At 43.9% G+C, this 19,495-nt stretch overlaps 3 protein-coding genes across 11 annotated transcripts; all 3 read right to left on the bottom strand.

Annotated features, from left to right (window-relative positions):
- Positions 1 to 261: 261 nt before the first annotated feature.
- cnot11 (CCR4-NOT transcription complex, subunit 11) lies at positions 262 to 3,939 on the bottom strand. The gene is made up of 7 exons (XM_086052650.1): positions 3,260 to 3,939; positions 2,669 to 2,833; positions 2,400 to 2,552; positions 1,746 to 1,948; positions 848 to 1,050; positions 644 to 740; positions 262 to 559 (listed from the first exon to the last, which is right to left on the bottom strand). The coding sequence occupies exons 1-7, from the start codon at positions 3,561 to 3,563 to the stop codon at positions 359 to 361; spliced, it is 1,326 nt and encodes a 441-aa protein (XP_085908776.1). The 5' UTR covers positions 3,564 to 3,939; the 3' UTR covers positions 262 to 358.
- Positions 3,940 to 4,169: 230 nt separating this feature from the next.
- LOC147136724 (abl interactor 2-like) lies at positions 4,170 to 14,873 on the bottom strand. Of its 5 annotated transcripts, XM_086052645.1 has the most exons (13): positions 14,730 to 14,873; positions 14,052 to 14,232; positions 12,311 to 12,478; positions 10,057 to 10,233; positions 9,920 to 9,937; positions 9,371 to 9,462; positions 7,898 to 8,032; positions 7,519 to 7,643; positions 6,807 to 7,034; positions 5,621 to 5,794; positions 5,324 to 5,401; positions 5,073 to 5,246; positions 4,170 to 4,891 (listed from the first exon to the last, which is right to left on the bottom strand). In XM_086052645.1, the coding sequence occupies exons 1-13, from the start codon at positions 14,771 to 14,773 to the stop codon at positions 4,716 to 4,718; spliced, it is 1,770 nt and encodes a 589-aa protein (XP_085908771.1). In that variant the 5' UTR covers positions 14,774 to 14,873; the 3' UTR covers positions 4,170 to 4,715. The 5 variants fall into 5 exon arrangements, with proteins under 5 accessions (XP_085908771.1, XP_085908775.1, XP_085908773.1 ...); XM_086052649.1 differs by lacking the exon at positions 6,807 to 7,034; XM_086052647.1 differs by lacking the exon at positions 7,898 to 8,032.
- On the bottom strand, positions 14,805 to 19,471 carry tmem237a (transmembrane protein 237a). 5 transcript variants are annotated; one of them, XM_086052654.1, is made up of 11 exons: positions 19,219 to 19,471; positions 18,138 to 18,211; positions 17,865 to 17,987; positions 17,635 to 17,735; positions 17,403 to 17,553; positions 17,138 to 17,261; positions 16,221 to 16,412; positions 16,084 to 16,157; positions 15,684 to 15,771; positions 15,492 to 15,613; positions 14,805 to 15,004 (listed from the first exon to the last, which is right to left on the bottom strand). In XM_086052654.1, the coding sequence occupies exons 2-11, from the start codon at positions 18,199 to 18,201 to the stop codon at positions 14,937 to 14,939; spliced, it is 1,107 nt and encodes a 368-aa protein (XP_085908780.1). In that variant the 5' UTR covers positions 18,202 to 18,211; positions 19,219 to 19,471; the 3' UTR covers positions 14,805 to 14,936. The 5 variants fall into 5 exon arrangements, with proteins under 5 accessions (XP_085908780.1, XP_085908778.1, XP_085908779.1 ...); XM_086052652.1 differs by having other exon boundaries at positions 17,403 to 17,581; positions 17,635 to 17,740; positions 19,219 to 19,466; XM_086052653.1 differs by having other exon boundaries at positions 17,403 to 17,557; positions 17,635 to 17,740; positions 19,219 to 19,466.
- Positions 19,472 to 19,495: the final 24 nt, after the last annotated feature.

The raw sequence follows: 19,495 nt of genomic DNA, 5'->3' as shown, positions 1-19,495 counted from the left end.
CTGTCAACTTGTACGTTTTCCCCGTATTTTATACGTTTTTTGATCATTTCAAATTGCGTACGCCGCAAAACAATTTTTGTACAGGAATTTTTTTGTTTGTTTTTTTAATTAAAAACTCCCGTTTTTTGTTCGACCGATCTCGTCTTGCCCATTTCGGCTCTAATCCGGAGCGTCCGTTAGCGATTGCGACTGCAAACTTCGGCCGACTTTCACGAGCAACGTTTGAGAGTCGTGGGCAAATTTGGAGTCAATTTCGGACAATTTCAGAGTTCGCCCCCCCTCCAAAAAGGTTTTATTTTCATAACTTTGCATTGAAAGAAGTAAACCTATTTACAGTATTTTGTAGTCGCTATCGCCGTTATTTGGTGGCCTTGGCGTCGGCGGGTCCGCCGTCCCCGGTGTCCAGACTCTTGAGGAGGCGAAAGAGTCCGGCCGCCTCGCGTATACGACTGAACTCGATGCAGAAGGCCTGGACCTCGATGAACAGGTCCTGAACGTTGATGATCTTGTTACGGATCAGAGACTGAAGGAAAACGCACACCAGACGCACCAAACGGTTCTGGACGACAGCCAAAGCCGCCGAGTCAGTCGCGTCTAATCGTCTCGCGCCTCAAAGCAAAAGCGGCCAAAACCTGCGTCCTACCTGCATGTACTTGTCTTTGATCTGCTCACAGGTGGAGATGCAGTTGGAGATGTAAAGGTGGATGAACTCTGGAGGCAAGTCCACAGCCGTGGTCAACCTGACGCACGCACCAACAACAAGGTGATGAGTTCACAGACCCACTCGCTGATGTGCACCGCTTACACTAACATTGGTTGGCCATGTTTTTTTTTTTTTTGTGCTGACCTGTTGACAACCTCCATGGAGTGCAGCGACATGTCCATGTTGACCAGCACGGAGAAGTACTCTGTAATCTGACTACTCTGCATTAGCTTGAGCAGCATCTCAATGGCCACCAGCGGGTTGTTCTCCACCAGGTCGGGAAGCTTGGCGGGGGTCAGCCCGATGTGGTACACCAGCTTGGGGTCCTTCTCCAGCTCCGCCAGCAGCTAACGGGAGGGATGGGGGGGGGGGGGTTGTTCGCTCCATCAGCATCATTCATTGTGGTGGTCTCGATATTCATCTTCATCCACTTTATCCTTATACCGTTTGAACATCCAATAAATGTAATCAACTCAACTGCACTTATGCAGCATTTCTTTCAAGTACCACTAGAGGGAGCCCAAGCGCCACGCTTTGAGCATAGACGTTTATGAAGATGCTTCGTTTCGAGTTGGCTTGGTGCTACGATAGGTCGTTGCGGCCGCCATATTGGATGTGGCAAAACTTCCTCACACGATACAGAAAACGGACTGAACTTCACAATGTCAAAACTTATTGTACAAGCTTTCCATTCATTCGTATATTTGTGAAACAAAACCGTATGCCAATTTCACCCTGATGATTTGTAAAGGTCTACCCATCATGTTTAGGATACAGTGTAGCTAAGCACCAAAACCAACAAACGCGTTTTTCGAAAGCTTTCATGAGTATTTACAGTTACATGCATTCAATCAAAAGTCCGTGCTCAGTTCATTCCTGAGTTCTGATTTTGCCATTTTGCAAAATGGCAGCCACATGCCAATGCGGCATTTTCATTCATTGAGCCACTTTGACACATTTACGCTAATAATTTCACGCTAAAGCTGGTGTCTTGCTAATCATCCAGATGTTGGCAACGTTATTTTATTTATTTGTTTTTTACCTGCGACTGCTGCTGTGCGGACAGCGGGCTCTTGAAGGCCTTGGCCATGACGCGTTTGATCTCCAGGCCGGTGCTGTTCTTGATACACATGGAGCGGTCCCAGTGCACGCGGTGGTCCGGCTCGGTGGGGTTGAGCCACGCCAGCTCGTCCTCGCACGCGTGCAGCGGGGGAGGAGGACGGATCAGCTCGGGGCGGAAGTGACCTGAGGAAAAAAGCGAACACAAATGAAGCCACAAGCTTGAAAGGCTCGCATATGACTGACTTGAAACCCACATGCTGGCTAAAAAGCATGAACTTCAAACCTTCACCCGTGCTTGAAATCCAAAATCTATTTTGGGACTCTAAACTGGGGTTAAAACCCCAGTCTGAAATCCTAACGCTAGTTTGAAACCTTATTTTGGAACCAGGACGCCATCTTGAAACTAGCGCCTGACCGATTAACCGTCAGTTCGATTTAATTGGCTGATATTAGCCCTTCTAAAATCGGCAGATTTTTTGCCGATAGTCTATGTTGTTGTAAGCATTATGGGACCAAAAAAAAAGGTTCTTTTATTCAAATGATATATTTTTTTAAATTGACTTATTTTATGTTTTTTTATCAAGACAAATGTTGGATTAGTGCATGGAATGGCTGTCTGTGCGATTATACTGACTCTCCAGTGGCGGGCGCGGCCCGGTGACCAGCGACTCGATGATCTGATTGGCCACGGAGCTGTCGAATCCCGAGTTGGACGAGTCCGGGTCGGGGTCGTTGAGGACGCTGGGGAAGCTGGCCTTGCTCTGCGTGGGCAACTCAGACTGACGCTCTGCGCCAACAAAAATACACACTCAGTTTAAAGGTCACATAAATAGCGAAAAGGCTTTTGAAAGGATATCACAAAAAATGATGGCGTTTAAAAGGGGTGTGTAGATTTTTTTATACCCGCCAGGGCGAGCTGCAGGCCGCTGATGTCGATGGACTGCGGCATGCCGCTGACGTCCATGCACGACACCTGCCTCGGCGTCTTCTTGAACAAATCTCGGGGCGGCGCCAACATCAGCTGCGACAGGAAGAACTTCTCAGGCTGCGTGATGGGCGGCAGGAATCCTACATGCACACAAAAGTCACGCTCGCCTTTAAAACCACGCCAGCCCTTTCATTAGGCACACAAGTCAATGACATTCAATACAGCAGAAAGAATTCTGCCACTTTTGATTGACAGCAGCAATGTACAAAATGGGATTTCTTTCATTTACAGTGTGTAATTTTTTTTTTTTAGCAAATTAATCATATAACAATTTCAAAGGGTTGCTAAATTCCCCCGTCCCGATAAATATATGTCGCAAGATAGCGCTTAAAACATTTATTAAATGAAAAGATTTGTGTTATAGATTCTTCTTAAAAAAATACACTGAAATTGATTGAACTTTTAAAAAGAAAATTTGTATTTGAAAAAATAAAATGTTTTATAAATACATACAACAAAATGTCTGTTTCCCCTCCAATATACGTCGTGCACGCGCACGCACTGACCTGAGAGCAGCTTCTCGGGTTCGGGGTTGAGCAGGTGCGCGAACACGGCAGCGAAGGGGTTGGCGGCCAGCGGCTCGGTGCGGTACATCTCCCAGAGCAGGTAGAGCGCGGTGAGCCGCTGCGGCGAGCTGGGCAGCAGGTCGGGCTGCTGCAGGAGCATGACGAGCACCGAGCCCGCGCGGAAGTGCTCCGCCTTGCCGAAGTAGTGGTGGAAGTGCGTGGAGAGCGTCTCGAAAGTGTTGGTGCAAGCCTCCTCCGAGATGATGCCCAGCAGGTTGGACAGCTCCTTCGGCGCCAGCGTCATGGTGCTCTCCGTCTTCGGGGATTCGCTAAAAGAGATTTGAGCGAACGTTTGGCATCGTCCCGAAAGTCTGCAAGTCCAGCTGGAGGCTCGTCCTGGAGAAGGCGACCTAGCTGGCTAGCAACGAGTTAGCTTAGCGCGGCTAGCCAACAGAAAACATCGAAGCCATGGCGAAGATAAGAGTCCCCGTTGTCAGTTTTCTGCTCCAGAGGAGTCAGGAGCCACCCAAGAGTTTTACTGACCGATAAACATGAATGATTCCCGGCTAGCAGGCGCCTTATTTCGAACGTAAGAAGGCGGAAAACCCGGCGAGGTTATACTTTTAAATTGGGATTTGACCGTTTCCTGAGAGGTGCATCATGGGAGGTGTAGTTTAAATTTGGTGGCGAATCACGAGTGGCTATTTCGAGAGGTGCATCGTGGGAGTTTTGTCTGAACGTGGTGATTGGTCACATTGGTCATTTTCTTGACAGGTGCTTTGTGGGAAGTGTAGTTGAAATTTGACCCTACTCCGCACCCCCCGGAAAAAAAAAAAACCGGCTTGCCGCTTCTGAAGGTGTTTTTTTGGAAGTGTAGTTCAGGTGTGCTGCTAAAACAAAGCTTCAATCGTTGACTGGTTGATCAATTCTTTTTTATTACAGCGAATATGAACTCTAAAAGAAGCTTTAATGAGATAAATAGCTTGACAGCAAAGACAGCCGTTTTGTTTGTTGATTAGGATTTTTAAAGCACATTTGATATAAAGCACACATTTTTATTAAGATACATCAAACAAGTCTTTCGAACAAAATATCTTAATGTATTTTATTTTACACATTTCAAATGGACCTGATGTTAGCATATTATTGCTTTTTGAGGGCAAATAACCTCATTCATATATATTTGCACACACACGCACACACTACAGATCTATCATTTAAAGGGCCAGTACATCTTAAAAGCAGAGAGTAAAGCACAGACCAAGAATATCAAATATAACTTGTATAACACTGTACGTATATAAATGTAAACATGGTACACGTGCAACGCAAACACTGTAAACTTCAAGGGTGGACAAAATGTCCACCAGGGTCCACTTCACAACATCAACACATGGCTCAAAGGCGGCGGCACTGTAAGTGCAAGGGCTTGTGGGTAAAAAAAAAAAAAAAAAAGTCAGTCTGCGTAGTGCATGATGGACTCCACGTAGTTCCCGGGGAAGAGTCCAGTAGTGGCGTTCATGACGCCCTCGAACCAGCCGTCCTCGTTCTTCTTCAGTACGTAGATGATGGCGCCCTCCTGGAAAGACAGCTCGTCCTCCTTGTCGGCCGCGTAGTCGTAGATGGCCACCACTGGGGGACGACCATAATTGAGTCTTTTTGTTCATTCGGAGTCAGAGTTGCTACATTTCCACATCAAAGCCTGAAAGCTAAATGATGTTGTATGTCATTGTATTTGTGTGTTATTCATATTAGGCACATGTCTGCGCTGGTCTTCTTACATGCTAAAAATGCTAAGCTAACCCATATTCACCTTTCTCCAGGTAGTTCCTGGGAGCCCAGGCGGGATCTTCTTCCGCATACGGGTCGTTGTACTCGACCGCCGCCGAGTCCTCTTCTCCCCGCCGGGCATCGTCGTCGTCCTGGGGGGCACTAGCAGGTGGCGTCTCCTCGGGGGCCGGCCGCAGGGGCGGCGCCACGTCCGAGACTGGAGGCCAGACGACGGATGGGTCGGTGAACTCAGACGTCATTGGACGATGAGAAAGACGTGTGACGTGTACTCACTGGATTCCTGAAGGCGAGCCACGAAGCCCATGAGAGGGAGCTGAGGAGTGAACTGGAGGAGGGAGGGCGGCGGGGAGGCTGTAAAAAAACAGAAAAGCAGACATGTTGTTGCTTTTTGTTCTCAGTAAGTAACACAAGGCGTTCCTGTTGTTTTTGTTGTGTAAAAGTAATAAAAGTTATTGCTTTTTGTTGTCCCATCTTATCTATCGTCCGCTTTTTAAACCAAATACGAGGAGGTGCCGTTACTTGTTGTTTTTTTTGTTTGTAGCATGCTAGCATTATTCTCCCAGCACGTACCCGGGCTTTGGCCATTGTAGTGGGGCCCGCCGTTGACCTGCTGGCTCTGCGTTCCGATCGGATGTCCAGTGGCAGAGGGCGGGCGGCGGTAGGGCAGGGAGCCGCCCACCTGCGGCGTCTGCTGCTGGCGGGGCTGAGGGCGGTTCATGCTGAAGAACTGAGGCGCCACTCCGCCTGATGCGCCAAACACACTCCAATGAATCGCTTCATCAAGTCAACGTTGCAATCGCTGGTCAAACTGCGCGTGAATGCTGAGATGCTGAATGAAAAAATATGCAGCATGGGATGATTTGGAATAATAACGTATGTAATGATATACTTTGTAGGAAGAAATGGAGTGATGTGGAATGATATTGGATAGTGTGGAATGGTATTAGTGAAAAATGTGCACTATGTTGATGACAAATGCGGAATGATATTGACATTGAAAATATGATATTGAAAGCTATGGATTGATGTGGAATGTTATTGAGTGATATTGGTGAGAAATGTGCTACATGGTGAAAATCGAATTTTTGGAATGTGGGAAATTCTTGAATGTTGAATATCGTTCATTTAACCCATTAAGGACGGGAGCGCATAACCGCGTTTCTACCACTAGGGCCGGGAGCGCTGTTGCGTCTTTCTACCTTTCAAACCGGGGGAGCGCATACGTCACCGCCCTTTTTTAATCCAATTCTGACAATTTCTTTTTCAATTTATCTATTATTATTATCATTGATCTATTTCAATTCTGTTAGCCAATTTAATGCATCAGAATATACACGTGACGGTGTCGCGAGACCGCGGAGCATGTCGCGGAATTTTGTTTCTAATGGCGGACGCCGCCGATCGCCGGGAGCTCTGAAATAAGTAACGGCCGTGATATATAGACGACGCGCTTATGGACTTTGAACCGGTGGAGCCAGTCAAGCGTGATATGATATAATTTATAGACAACGACGATATCGACGTCTTTGTAACAGAATAGAGGACGGTGGGAAAATGTGGAATTCTGGGAAAACTGAATTTTTGGCATGAGGAAAATTAATACCACGGATGGTGTGCGTTTTTGGAATAGGGTGGAATTGGATTGGTGCGAATCGGATGAATTATGTGGAAGGAGAAGCGCGCCAAAAAAGAAAAATAATACGTTGGCATTCATGCAATAAAGCTGAGATGAACCAGACGGGAAGTAGGAACTCACCTTCCTTGAATGGTGAGGAGTTGGGGGAGGGAGGTGCCGGGGGGAGGTTGCATGCGGTGCCGGGGATCTCGCTGGGCTTGGACTGAGGGGATGGCGGGGCATGCGGCAAGGCCGGCGGCAGGGTTAGGGTGGCGGGGGAGGAAGAGGAGGACGAGAAGGACGAAGAGGAGGTCGGAGAAGAGTTGGGGGCGCTAGAGGACGAGCTAGCGGGTCCGGTGCTCGGGGAAACTTCAGGGAGGACATCAGGAAGATTCAGTGAGAAAAAGGAGTGACTCTTTTGCCGTATTTTGTGCACTTTTATCACCAAAAAATTTACCTATTCGTGGATTTTTTAAATTTTTTTTACCTATCTTCTGTAATTTGCTGAAAAAGTCCCCATTTCTGTTTGTTGTTCTCTTTCTGAAACTCTAAGATGCAAAACGTTGGCGCCACAGCGGTGTCAAATAGGAAAGTAGTACTGTGGTGCCATCTTGTGGCATATAAAGGCCATTACAGTGGAATAATAAAAACTCAACTAAAACCAAGCATTTTAAAAAAAATATATACAACTGAAAAAAACAACAACTAACAAATCAGTTCCAAAAACGATTTAAAACCAATTGTAATATAACAATTCATAGACATCTATTCTTTATCCTCCATGAAGAATATTACCGCGGCTTACTGAGCGGTCTAAACCTTTTTAGGGGGGCTTCAATCACTTGCGTGCTACCTGGGAAGACGGCAGGCGGGGATGGCGTTGCCACGGGGATGGGCACACCGGCGGTCCCGCCGCCGCTGTTCTCTCTGCTGCTGCTCCGACTGCCGCTGCTGGGGTGACTCCCTCCGCTACTGCCGCTTTAAAACAGACAAAACACATTTTGCCTCGTTACAATGGAGATGAAATATTTTCAAAATTAGAGACAGAAACATACGGCGGCCGGACTGACAGAGACGAAGAAAAATGTTAGCAGCAAGCGGAAGAAACGCGAGAAGTCGATAGGTTGGCGGCTCAGGGAGGGGGGCGGGGCCAAGCGTTGCCGCGATTGGCTAAAGAAGCAGATGAGGGACTCCCAGGTGGCGGCGGCGGCGGCCATGTCGTGGAGGCTGACCTGTACGTGCGTGAGCGCTGGCTGTGAGCAGCCATGTTGTTGTCGTTGTGGTTCCTGGTGCTAGGGCTGCAAGCGTAGTGGTTGGGGACCACCGGAGGCCGCACGGGCTCCAGGGTCCTGTAGGGGGAGCCCTTCCTGGATGTGCACATGCAGGTTATGTTGGGGCTACAAAAGACACCCCCCACCCCTGCTGTCGATGTTTATATGTGACATCATTAGAATAGGCAAAGGCACCAAATCCCAATTTGAAATACTGACCCATTGTGATTTAGCAAAATAAAATTCCGATAACTGATTAATCAACTAACTAATAAAAAAAAATAATATTGTGTGCTTATTTATGTTCTTATTTCTTTATTTCTTTTTTGTGCTTTTTTGGACCAATATACTCACTGTGTGGGGGAAAAAAAAGCATTTTGGGGAGAATTTCTGTTTTTGTGGTTATATTCTTGTGAGCAAAATTTCATTTTCATAAAAAAAAAAAAAAATCTAAAAAGCATTTACATTGGAAACCAGAATCAAGATAATCATTTTAATGACAATTTAGACGCTTTTTAGGGAATAAGATCATGCATTTCTGTGCATAATAAATATTGCGTTTTTGTAATAAATGTAGCATTTTGTGGATTTAGTAGCACTAAATACCATGAACGTATATTTGTTCTTTTTTTTTTTTTTTTTAAACCCCATTTTGATTGACTAAAAACACATTTGACATTCTGCTCCTTTCCTGATCGTCTCCTCCCTGGTAGAGAAAGCCAAAAAGAAATTGTGAGTTGAAGTGGAAAAAATGACATATTGCATTTCATTCTAATTGAAAAATAAAACATGTTTGGTTGAGCGTGAAGTAAAAAAAAAAAAAAAAAAAAAAAAAAAAAAAAAAGATTTAATGAGAAAAGATGACCGAGTGAGAGGAACTTCATGTGGGTGACCTACATGCCGGAGGAGGAAGAGAAGGAAAAACAAGCTTTCATAACGCATGATGTCATTCCTCCCAATGCCGTGTGTGCGTGTGATGTCATTGCCTGTGTGCCGAGTCAAATGTGTAATCATCTGGCCTCAGGATGCACACACACACATTCGCTTTGTTTGAAACATAATAAACATAGGCTTGAAACCACATTTTCAAAACCTTACCCTTGTTTGAAACCTAAACCATTGCTTGTAACCTTAACCATGTCTTGAGTGTGTGTGTGTGTGTGCCAGCCCCTTTTTTCCCTTGAAAAAAAGCACATCTTAAGTAATAATATGGTGAAAAGCCTTTCAAGTAAATTTTCGATTCCATTTTCCCCATTAAAAAATAACCATACAACCAAGTCCCTGGTTTCTCATACAAACGTGTATGTGTGTGTGTGTGTGTGTATGTGTGCTGCATTATCATATAATTGTCAGTACCGTACATAAGGAAGGGGAGCGAACACATTTCAAGCTGATTCAAAATGCCAGCAGGCGATTCAAGATGGCGTCACATACCCAAAGATGCTGCGTCCCACCCTGGGAGGGCTGGGAGGTTTCTGGTTGGGCGGGCTGGACCTGAGCCCCCTCATGTTCTCCTGCCCGTTCACCTGTTGAAACGTCACCCATCAGTCTTCATGATGCCATAACATGAAGGCAGAACACACAATGCTCTTGACTAGTCTTGATGTCAAACCCAAGATAGAAACCCTAATTTGAAAACATAACCCTGGCTTGAAACCCAAACACTGGTTTAAAACGGTCAAATGTTCTGCCTGTAATTCATTTCTTTATTGTTGTAAGGGACCAAAACAGCTTTGTATTTTTCTCACTATATATATTTTTTAAATTAATCGGCCGGTTAATCAGTTATGCCCTAATTAAAACCCTAATATTTGTCTGGAACCCTAACCCACTTTTCAAACCCTATTTTGAAACCTTAACCATTTAGTTTGACTAAAAAATTTGGAAGGCTAAAAGCTTGCTTAAAACTCTAACGCTAGCTAGAATCCCTGATTAGGAACCCTAAGTTAAAAGCTCTGCACATCAACGGAGCTTTTGACTTACCTTCAACCTCAGCAACCACTTCACACATCAACGAAAGCAAGAAAAAAAAGAAAAAGAAAAAAAAAAACAGACAAGGAGGAAGTGGTGAGCGTGACGAGGCGGGCACAAAGGAAGTCACGTGACAACGCCGGTCGCACCTTGACGCCGTGCCCGATGTCGTCCAGCGCGCCGAAGTCCATCGGCTTGCGGACGTAGCGCAGCGGCCTCTCGGGATTGGCCGGCGCCACGATCTTGTGGGCGCGGCTCGCATTCTTATTGGTGGTCAGCACGCCAATCTCCCGCCTCGCCACTTTCTCCTTGTGGATGTCCACCGTCTGCACAACACCCCATAAACAAGATCAATCAAACATACAAGGTGCTTTTGTTGACAAATGTCACTTTTGGCGACAATATGTTGCAATTTTGCATACAAACAAACCATTTTTAGGACAATATAGAGCGTTACAACCTCTTGTATTATATTTTTGTGCACAAATTTTGCAATGTTTTTGAGGATTTTCATCAGATAATGGAGCTTTTTGTTAGCAAATGTAGTCTTTTAATGGCCAAATATTGCATTTCTGGGACTGAGCCATTTTTGTGCCCAAATCCACTTTTTGTAGTCAACTATTTCATTTTCTTTTAGAATAAATAATAACTTTTATAGACAAATACATATTTTTTGTGATAACATGGGGAGATTTTGTGCATGATTGTACAAGAAATAGTAAGAAATAGTCAAAATCCAACATTTTGTAGTCAACAACTTCATTTTTGTGCACAATTGTTGCACTTTGGTAGACAAATACATAATTTTTGTGACAACAGGTTATGCATTGTGGAAGAAGAATTTTTGTGACAAAATATTGCTGAAGTGATTTTATCCCAAATAAGACTTTTGCAGTCAACTATTTCATTGTTGTGCACAAATGTTGAACTTTTATGGACAAAAATATCATTTTCTGTTTCTGCTTGGGAGCAATATGTTGCAAATGTGTAGCAAAATACAACTTGTTTTTTTAATAATTTTTGTGACAATAATTTTGTCCTTTTTTTTTTTGTATAACTGTATCATGTCACCCATAAGATTACTGTGCACAAATATTACACTTTTGTGGACAAAATGTTTCTGTCAAAGAATAGTATTGTGGGAGGCGTTCAAGAACAAGCGCGTGTCTTTGAGAATGTTTCCGTTCTATTTTGACTCAATGACGGTCTTGTTTTTTCACACAAAACTTCTCCAAGCAGTCGTTGGGAACAGAGAAGCAATGTCCCCAAATTGCTGCCGCAAATGTGGAACCAAACAGCCTTTGTTAAAATGAACAATTAAGAATGATGCATATTAGGCGTCGAAGGTTTTTTTTTGTTTTTTTTTTTTAAAGAGTCGAACGCACACAGCTGTCGTTTTTTTTAAATGTACATATAATGGTCCGTTTCACATCCGCCCATCTTTCATTATCACTTTGCAGCGATGCACCAAAAGCGAGACGCTGTCGCTCGTCTTTCGGGTTTTGTCACCGCTCTGTGCGCGTGTGTGCGTGTGCGGGCGCGCGTCGAGGGTGGCAGCTGTTGTGTAGGCGAGTGTTGCGCGCCGCCAGTGACGCTGGCTCGCACAAAGATGAGCTTATCTACTGTCAGCATTCATTTACATGAATGCATAACAAGTGAAGAGTCCGTTTGAACAATTCAGTTGTTTAAAAAAAAAAAAAAAAAAAAAAAAACTCACTAAAATATACAATTTTGCTATTACAAAAAATTGCTTTGAAAGATGGTTTATGAAAACACAACTGTATATACACCTTCCGTCCTTCATCCCTTGCCTTCCACGTGTCCTACCATTCATCCTTCCTTCCTTCCTTCAATTCTTCCTTCCTTCATGCTTTCCTTCCATTTTTTTCTATTCTCCTTTTATACATCCTCGTTTCGTTCCCTCCATAATATCTCTTTCATCCTCCCATCCATCCTTCCTTCTTACCTACCTTCAAACCTTCCTCCCTCCCTCCTTTCCTTTCATACCTTACTTAATCCTTCTTTCCCTTCCTTTTATACATCCTTGTCTCCTTCTTTCCTTCCGTTGACCACCCTTGACTCCTTTCTTCATCCATCCTTCTTCCCTACCTTCCTTAATACCATTCCTGACTCTTTCCTTCGTCCCTCCCGAGCTTACGTCCTTCCTCCCTACCTTACTTCTTTCGTTCCCTAATACAATCCCTGACTCCTTCACTCCTCGCATACTTTCTTCCTGGCTTCCATCCTTCCTGTACACCTTCCTTCCACACCATGCCGGTCTCCTTCCGACCTTGTTTCCTTGCTTCTTTTCAGACTATGCACGTATCGGCGTCCCAATACTATTGCCCAGGTTTTGGATTTGGAATGAAGACGTTGTAGTGTTGTCTGGTCACAATTGCGGACCTGTGCGATGTGGTTGACGGAGCTTTCCATGCAGCGCAGCTGAGACGCCTGGATGTCGAGCATCTGCAGCATGTTGTTGGCCAGAGTGTTGATGAGGTAGGCCACGCTGGCCACAGACTGCGTGGTGTAGCTCTTGGTCTCTTCCAGGGCTCCGCGCTTGTCCGACGCCTGGGCAGAACAGTCGCAGTAAGCACACGGGAAGTTAAGTCACACATCACCATTTCAATCAATTTGGTGAATTTCATATTTTTGTCACAAATCTATACTATTGGTCAGTCCACACATGCGTTTTTTTTTTTTTTTAACAATTATTGACCATATTAAAGAGTCGAAAAGGGCTTTCTCTCTTTGACGATGCAGTATTAATGATTGAACCAACATGGCGTTTTGGGGGTCTCGCTAAACCGACGCCAGCTGTGATGGTTAGCGAGCTAGCAGCTAGCCTGAGACATTGACACAGTAAGTCGATTTTCACTTTCACACGTGATGCATTCAAGTTGTGTTGAAATGGGCTGACGTACGCAAAGACTACAATTTGATCATAGGTAACTAACTTATGGCAACTGGAAATCTAGCAGGTGATGCTAATGTAGCACACTACATCGTCACTTAAACGTCACTTTGATACATGATTAGATTGAAGTTGTCTTCAAGACAACTGACAGATTTGAGTGTGCCACCTTTTCAATCCAAGTGACGAGCAAAATGCGTTGGTGAGCTCGGGGCTAGCCCGAGAAGCTACATCTTTCACTCTGTGCCCCCTCTTGAGACATGGTAGCATACAATCTGCGAGACTACATTTATTTTGCGTAAGCTTGGCGCTTACATGCAAACGACGTGTGTAATGTGTGTCTGTTTATGCGTGTAAGCAGGACGAATGCAATGTAGGTCAGCGCAAACTCATTCATGCCAGAGGTTGACAAGAAACGCACTGACACACACAAACACACACACACTTCTATGAGGGGGGGGGGGCCTGTATCACTGTAATACTACTAAACAAGAATCATGTCACGTGTAAAAGATAATATGGAGAAATTAAAAGATGGATGCTCAAGTCATGAGTCCACTGGAACGCTAATTACAGTACCAACAAACACTGATAAACATTTACTATATCGCTTGTCCATGAAAAAGAGTGTGTAATGGGGGTCGGGGGTGGGATGGGGGGAGCAAAATATACCTTTAAAAAATATCGAAAAGCCGAACTGCTGGAATCGACTGTAGGATGACTGGTTGTGGAGTTTTTTGTTGTTGTTGTTTTTTTTTTGTCTGGGGGGTTCTCCTAAAATAAAATGGGAATGGTGCTTCTGCAAAGTGAAATGTCTTGAGTCATTTTAATCTGATTATCAGTTTAGAAAAAGTCAGTTTATGTTATCGGAAAAAAAGTGGTCATATTAGAGCAGCGCTGTTGGCAAGTCAAGTTATTGCTCACAAGTCAAGGCAAAAGAAAACAAAATAATCAGCAGAGAGACGACTTCTTACATCTTACAAAATCTTTGTCAGGGCACTCGAAGTTTAGCTACTACTGTAAACAAATAGACGTTTTTAATCAATTTAAATGTGTTTCAATAAGTTGTTCAAAGCAAAATCAATTTTATAGTCTCACTTTATCGCTGCTTTTCAGTTGTCGTGGACGCGATAAACGGGGGTTCACTGTAAACTCGGTCCCGGCCGGTGGTACGCCCACTTGCACACTAAACGCCGATAAATAGGCTACACTTCCCCGGGAAGCGCCTACCTGGACATAGTTGGTCTCGCAGTACTCGGCAACTCTTTCCAGGTTGGGGAAACTGTCAAGGAGAGCCCTTCTCCCCGCGGGGATCTCCTCTTCGAGAAGCATTTGAAGCTCCGCCATCTTTACATGTTTGCCTGACTTGCCGCCACAGCGCGAGCACAGTGTGCTGATGCCTTCAGGAACCCTGGGATACAGTGAAACTTTCACGCGATCAGCACTTTTGAAATCAGGGGCGGCTGGGATATTAGGAAAAGAAACGTTAGTTTGTTAAAATAATGGCAATTATACACGGTGTAAACGTTTAGAGGTTAATTACTTTGCGGTTTCTTTTAATTTAAGTGACACTTTGTCATCGTAAATGAATAGTCTCCGAGTTATACATCATGGCCGTAAACGCATCAGTTTACAACTGCCACTTGTGAGAATTCATTCATTTTTTTAGTTGCATTTTATACATTTCCAGCATCTCAACATCTTTACAAATGTAATCATTTGAATTCATAGTATTATACCGCATAGAATTACTAATATTACTATGCATTATATTTTTAATTTACAAAATGTCAAAATTATACAAATACATTAAACATAAAAAAATGGCACTATTTAATTAAGTCAAATGTAGTGATTCAAAACAACACATTATGACTTAAATCACCTAAAATATGAACAGTAATGTACCTGTAATCACTTATTGGATGTAGAGGGCAGCAGCACCACCTCATGCTTCATAGGTGCAAAAGCATGGCACAACAATTGGGCTGTATGACTCTACTTTGTTTATTTCTTAAAATCACAAAACCACAAAGGAAAAACAATGTAAAAGACATTTTGTACAAAAAATATTTTCAATATAAATACTGGGAATAAGGGATTTTAGACAATGCTTTAGGCTTGGATGTCCAAGTTCTCATCTCCTCTGGGATAGCTATCGACTTCCATAGACATCAAGAACTCTGCAAAGAAGAAAAACAACTAAGATTATAAATAAAATAATAATAACCATAATTTTGAAGTTGACATGGTCGAAGTTCATCAAAGTACAAGCCCTGGAAATTGCCCCAAAAGGACCGCTTCAAACCGAAATTTGCAACCGTTTCGGGCATGGGTCCTTGAGACTTTTATCTGTGTCCTATCATGATAAACATTTCTACCAAATTCTGTGCAAATTCATGGTATGAGGGGCTGCATTTTATTTTTTTTCATGAACGGCCCTCACGGCCCCTTTTTGAAAGTGAATTTAAAAAAACATTCAAACCAAAGTGGCAGATTTCCTGTTCAATTTAGGGCATTGGTCTTTGAGACTTTTTGTGTGGTATGTCATTATAGACATGTCCACCAAATTCCGCACCAATCAGTGAAACCGGTGTTCTGGGCTGATTTTTTTTTTGGGGGGGGGGGGGGATCATGCAATACAACAACAAAATGTCCGCTTGACTGTACCTTCTGTGTAGTCAATATCCGGCCGCGTGGAGATGACGGCCCAGGCCAGGCCCACCAGCAGCGCCACCACCAGGTTGACCGCGATCCACGGTCGCAAGATCTGCTCCTCAGAACCAGGAGGCCTGGAGGAATAATATTAATATCTCGGCTCATTTGTAACATGCTCCACAAGGGTATTTTTAAAGTTCTCACCACAGAGTCTCGTTGGCGGTGGGATAGAGGTGGATGCGATCGCTGGTCATCTGCTGGCTGAGGGACAGGATCAATGCGATGAAGTACACTGAAAAGACAGCAGAATAATTCATGAAATGCAAGAGAGATGATGAGTTGACCATCTCACTCCTAATAAATAAAAAAATACATATTTCGCTAGAAAAGGTTGTTCCATATGCAAAAGCATTTTTCACCGTTTCACACTTCATATAAAGTCTTGGCTGGTATTTCATTGCAAAAGCAGACGAGTCCAAAATGATCGCATAACTTTAAAAATCAAACAAAACAAAAAAACAGGTGGCTCTATTTTCGCCTAAATGGCATTTGTCAGCTTTTGCGTTTGAACTCTTGAAGCGTACCATTGTTGTTTTTGACTTACAGAATGAGGCGAGAGCAGCAGGATCCAACGTGATGAAGCCCCTCAGAGCCATGGAGGCCTTGGCCAGGTTGACGCTGTAGAAAATCCCAAATCAAATAACCGTGGACTTGTCAGCAAACGGGAAGTGTGCAACGTACCGGTCGAAGGCCGACACGGTGCTGACGGCGAGCAGCAGGTAGAGCAGCGACTGCGCGCTGTAGGCCAGCGAGTGATACTGCTGCAGGAGGTTGGCCAGCGTAGACATGTGCTCACCTGCTAGCACGTACACCACGCTCACGTTCCACACCGCGTAGCCCGACAGGAAGCCGTGGCAGAACAGGCCCAGAACCCTGCAATCGCACCACAGCGATAGAAACCGTGCCGCGATATAACACGTCCGAAACTATGACACCGCACAATGACGCGAAAGAGGGGTCACTTTCAACGATACGGAAAAAGGACACGACAGAGATACGATGCAATGATACCACTCGATGATAAGACTCAATGACATGACTCTTAAGACACGGCTTGATGATACAATTCAATGATGTGACTGAACAAACTGACTCAATGATACGACTCACTAACATGACTCAATGACATGACTCAATAACATGACACAATGATACGGGCTCAACGGCACGACTCAATGATACAGACTCGATGATATGACTCAAAGATACGACTCAATGACATGACTCAATGATAAGACTCACTAACATGACTCAATAACATGACACAATGGTACGGGCTCAAAGGCACGACTCAATGATACAGACTCAATGACACGACTCAATTATACGACTCAACACCACGACCCGATGATACAAAATGATCATACGACTTGATATGTTTCAATAACACCACTCAATGATACGACTCAATGAAACCATTCATGACAACTTGATGACACGACTCAATCATATCAACTATGACATGAATGACACAATGACACGATATAACTCACCGACGTGACTCAAAAATACAACACGATGACATGCCTCAATAAAATAAAACGATACAACTCGATGACACAACAAAATGAAACGGGTCAATTACATGACACACATACCTGAAGCTGCTGTGGACCTTGATGGCTATGTCTCTGGTGCTCCAAATCATCTGTCTGGGCTCAGAGTAGTCATCCACCTGGTCGGGATATCGCAACTGCTCCACTCGCTCTGCCTGGAAACGCCCTGCGCACACACATACAAAACCTCAACAAAATATTTTCTAGTATGTTTTTTAATAAAGAATATAGTTGTTGATAATCCTGTACTTCCTGTAAAAAAAAACGTGAGTTACACAAAATGTATGATTCCGGGTTTGTAACTTACTATTTCTCTCTACAAAGGCTCTGCCGACGGATTGACTGTTTCCTTGTGGGGCGGAGAACAAGGAATGCTGGGGAATGGGCGAGGGGGCGTCCGCCACAATGTCGTCATCTTCGGCGCCGAGGTCATTGCTGTGATGCTCCGCGGATTTGGTCTTCCTGAGCAAGACGACGATCAAACAACTATGATTTTTGTATATAAATAATTCAATAAATTGAGTTGAGCTGAATGCTACCTCTTCCTTTTGGTCCGTCTGGTCACAGCGACCGCGGCTTCCTCCTCGTCCACCTCGGCTTCGGCCGTGTTCCCGTTTGGTGTGACGACATGCTCCACCTGCTGATCTTAAACCATAACAAAATACACAGGTGAGATGTAACTGAAGATGACAAAAAAAAGCACGCTTTGGTCACAAAAGTGGGTGAAATTATATAGTTGCTAACTGACAGTAATTAATGTCACGCTAACCAATAGGTGGCGCCCTCTTCTTTTTCTTCCTCTTCTGTGGTGCCGCTGCATCGAGGACGTCCGGCGTTGCCACTTCTCTGTTCTGATCGGTCAATCCCTCACTCTCCACTTCCACGCAAACCACTCGAGAAACAAACAAGAGAATGACGTCAGTGTGATGTCATACAGGGCTGATGATGTCCCTTCGGTAAATTTCTTTTGACCTTGTAGTGCACATATTAGCAGTAACGTGTGTCCCATAGGACATGTAGCATGTAGTACTAACTAACTCACCTTCGCCATCGCCATCATTGACTTCCTTCTTAGACTTCCTCTTCCTGCCCTTGACTGTTGGCATGGCGACCAGTCTGCCAATCAGTGATTGAGGTCAGTCCATTAGCGCTAAACGTGAACTGTGATTGGATTAGCCTGCTAGAGCAGCTGCTGCTAAGCGAACATCAAAAGTTCCATCATGTCACATTTGATAAAAAAGGAAAAAAAAAAAAAATGAAAGTGCTAAAAGTAAGCATTTTTCTATGCTAACATGCTAACAACAGCAACATGTTGGGACAAACGTGTTAGCATTTAGCTCAGCTAGCATCTTGAGCAGCTGCTTTGTTAACTATTAACTGTACTGCTACTATGCTAGATGTATTATTACGGTTACAACAGCTATTGTGCTACTCATATTCCTAAAGGCATTATGCTACACATATCTACTAGTTCTACAACTATGCCACATGTAAATACTACTGGAAATGCTATGCCACTTGTATCATTTTGGTACAACTAAAATGATGCTACACCTTTACTGGTACTATGCTACACGTGGGTAATAATACTACCACTGTAAGTAGTATGCTACATCTATTAACACTGGTACTATTTTGATTCACGCCGTACTAGTACTACTAATACTACTACTGTTGCTACTGGTACTACTACTAGTATGCTGCATGTACTACTACTGGCAGTAGTCTATGCCACATGTAGCCTATTACTAATGGTATGCTAAGTGGACCACTACTGGCAATTACCGGTACTACTATGTAACACATTACTACTAGTATGCTACATGTATTACTACTACGACTATGCTACACATTACTACTAGTATGCTGTGTTGTACTACAGACAAACAACTACTATTACTACATGTTGCTACTGGTACTAGTATTATCCTACACGGATATTATTACCAGTATGTTATGTGTAGTCGTTATTCAGGCTCTTCTATTACTATGCGACATGTGTTACTACTAGTACTACTACTTTGCATTATGTATTACTACCAGTCCTAGTGCTCATATACTGTCAACACAAGTATGATGCAAAATCACCATTCGCTACACGTGCTAAAGCTAATGTCACTCACCCGTCCGCGCTGCGCTCAGCTCGTCTTCACGATGGCGACATGGACGCCGACGTGAGTGACAGGTGGACGTGTGCTGAGCCTCTGGGAGAGCTTTGCGGTGATGTCATTAGCAAAGCAGCCATCGACACTAATCTGACCGGGGGGAGGCGTCACAGATGATTCGTCCCTGGGTCAAACTGTTGCCATCAAAAGACTTTTAGTAACTGTGCAAGTCATGTTGGATAATTGATTAAAGAAAATAAAAACACAAAATACAAGTAAAAAAAAAAAAAACAAC

This window comes from Filicampus tigris, chromosome 14 (assembly GCF_054856515.1).
Source record: "Filicampus tigris isolate MCC_2025a chromosome 14, RoL_Ftig_1.0, whole genome shotgun sequence".
In the NCBI taxonomy this organism is placed as follows: Eukaryota; Metazoa; Chordata; class Actinopteri; order Syngnathiformes; family Syngnathidae; genus Filicampus; species Filicampus tigris.
The sequence above is the reverse complement of the archived record's forward strand: the minus strand, read 5'-3'. Positions and strand labels throughout refer to the sequence as shown.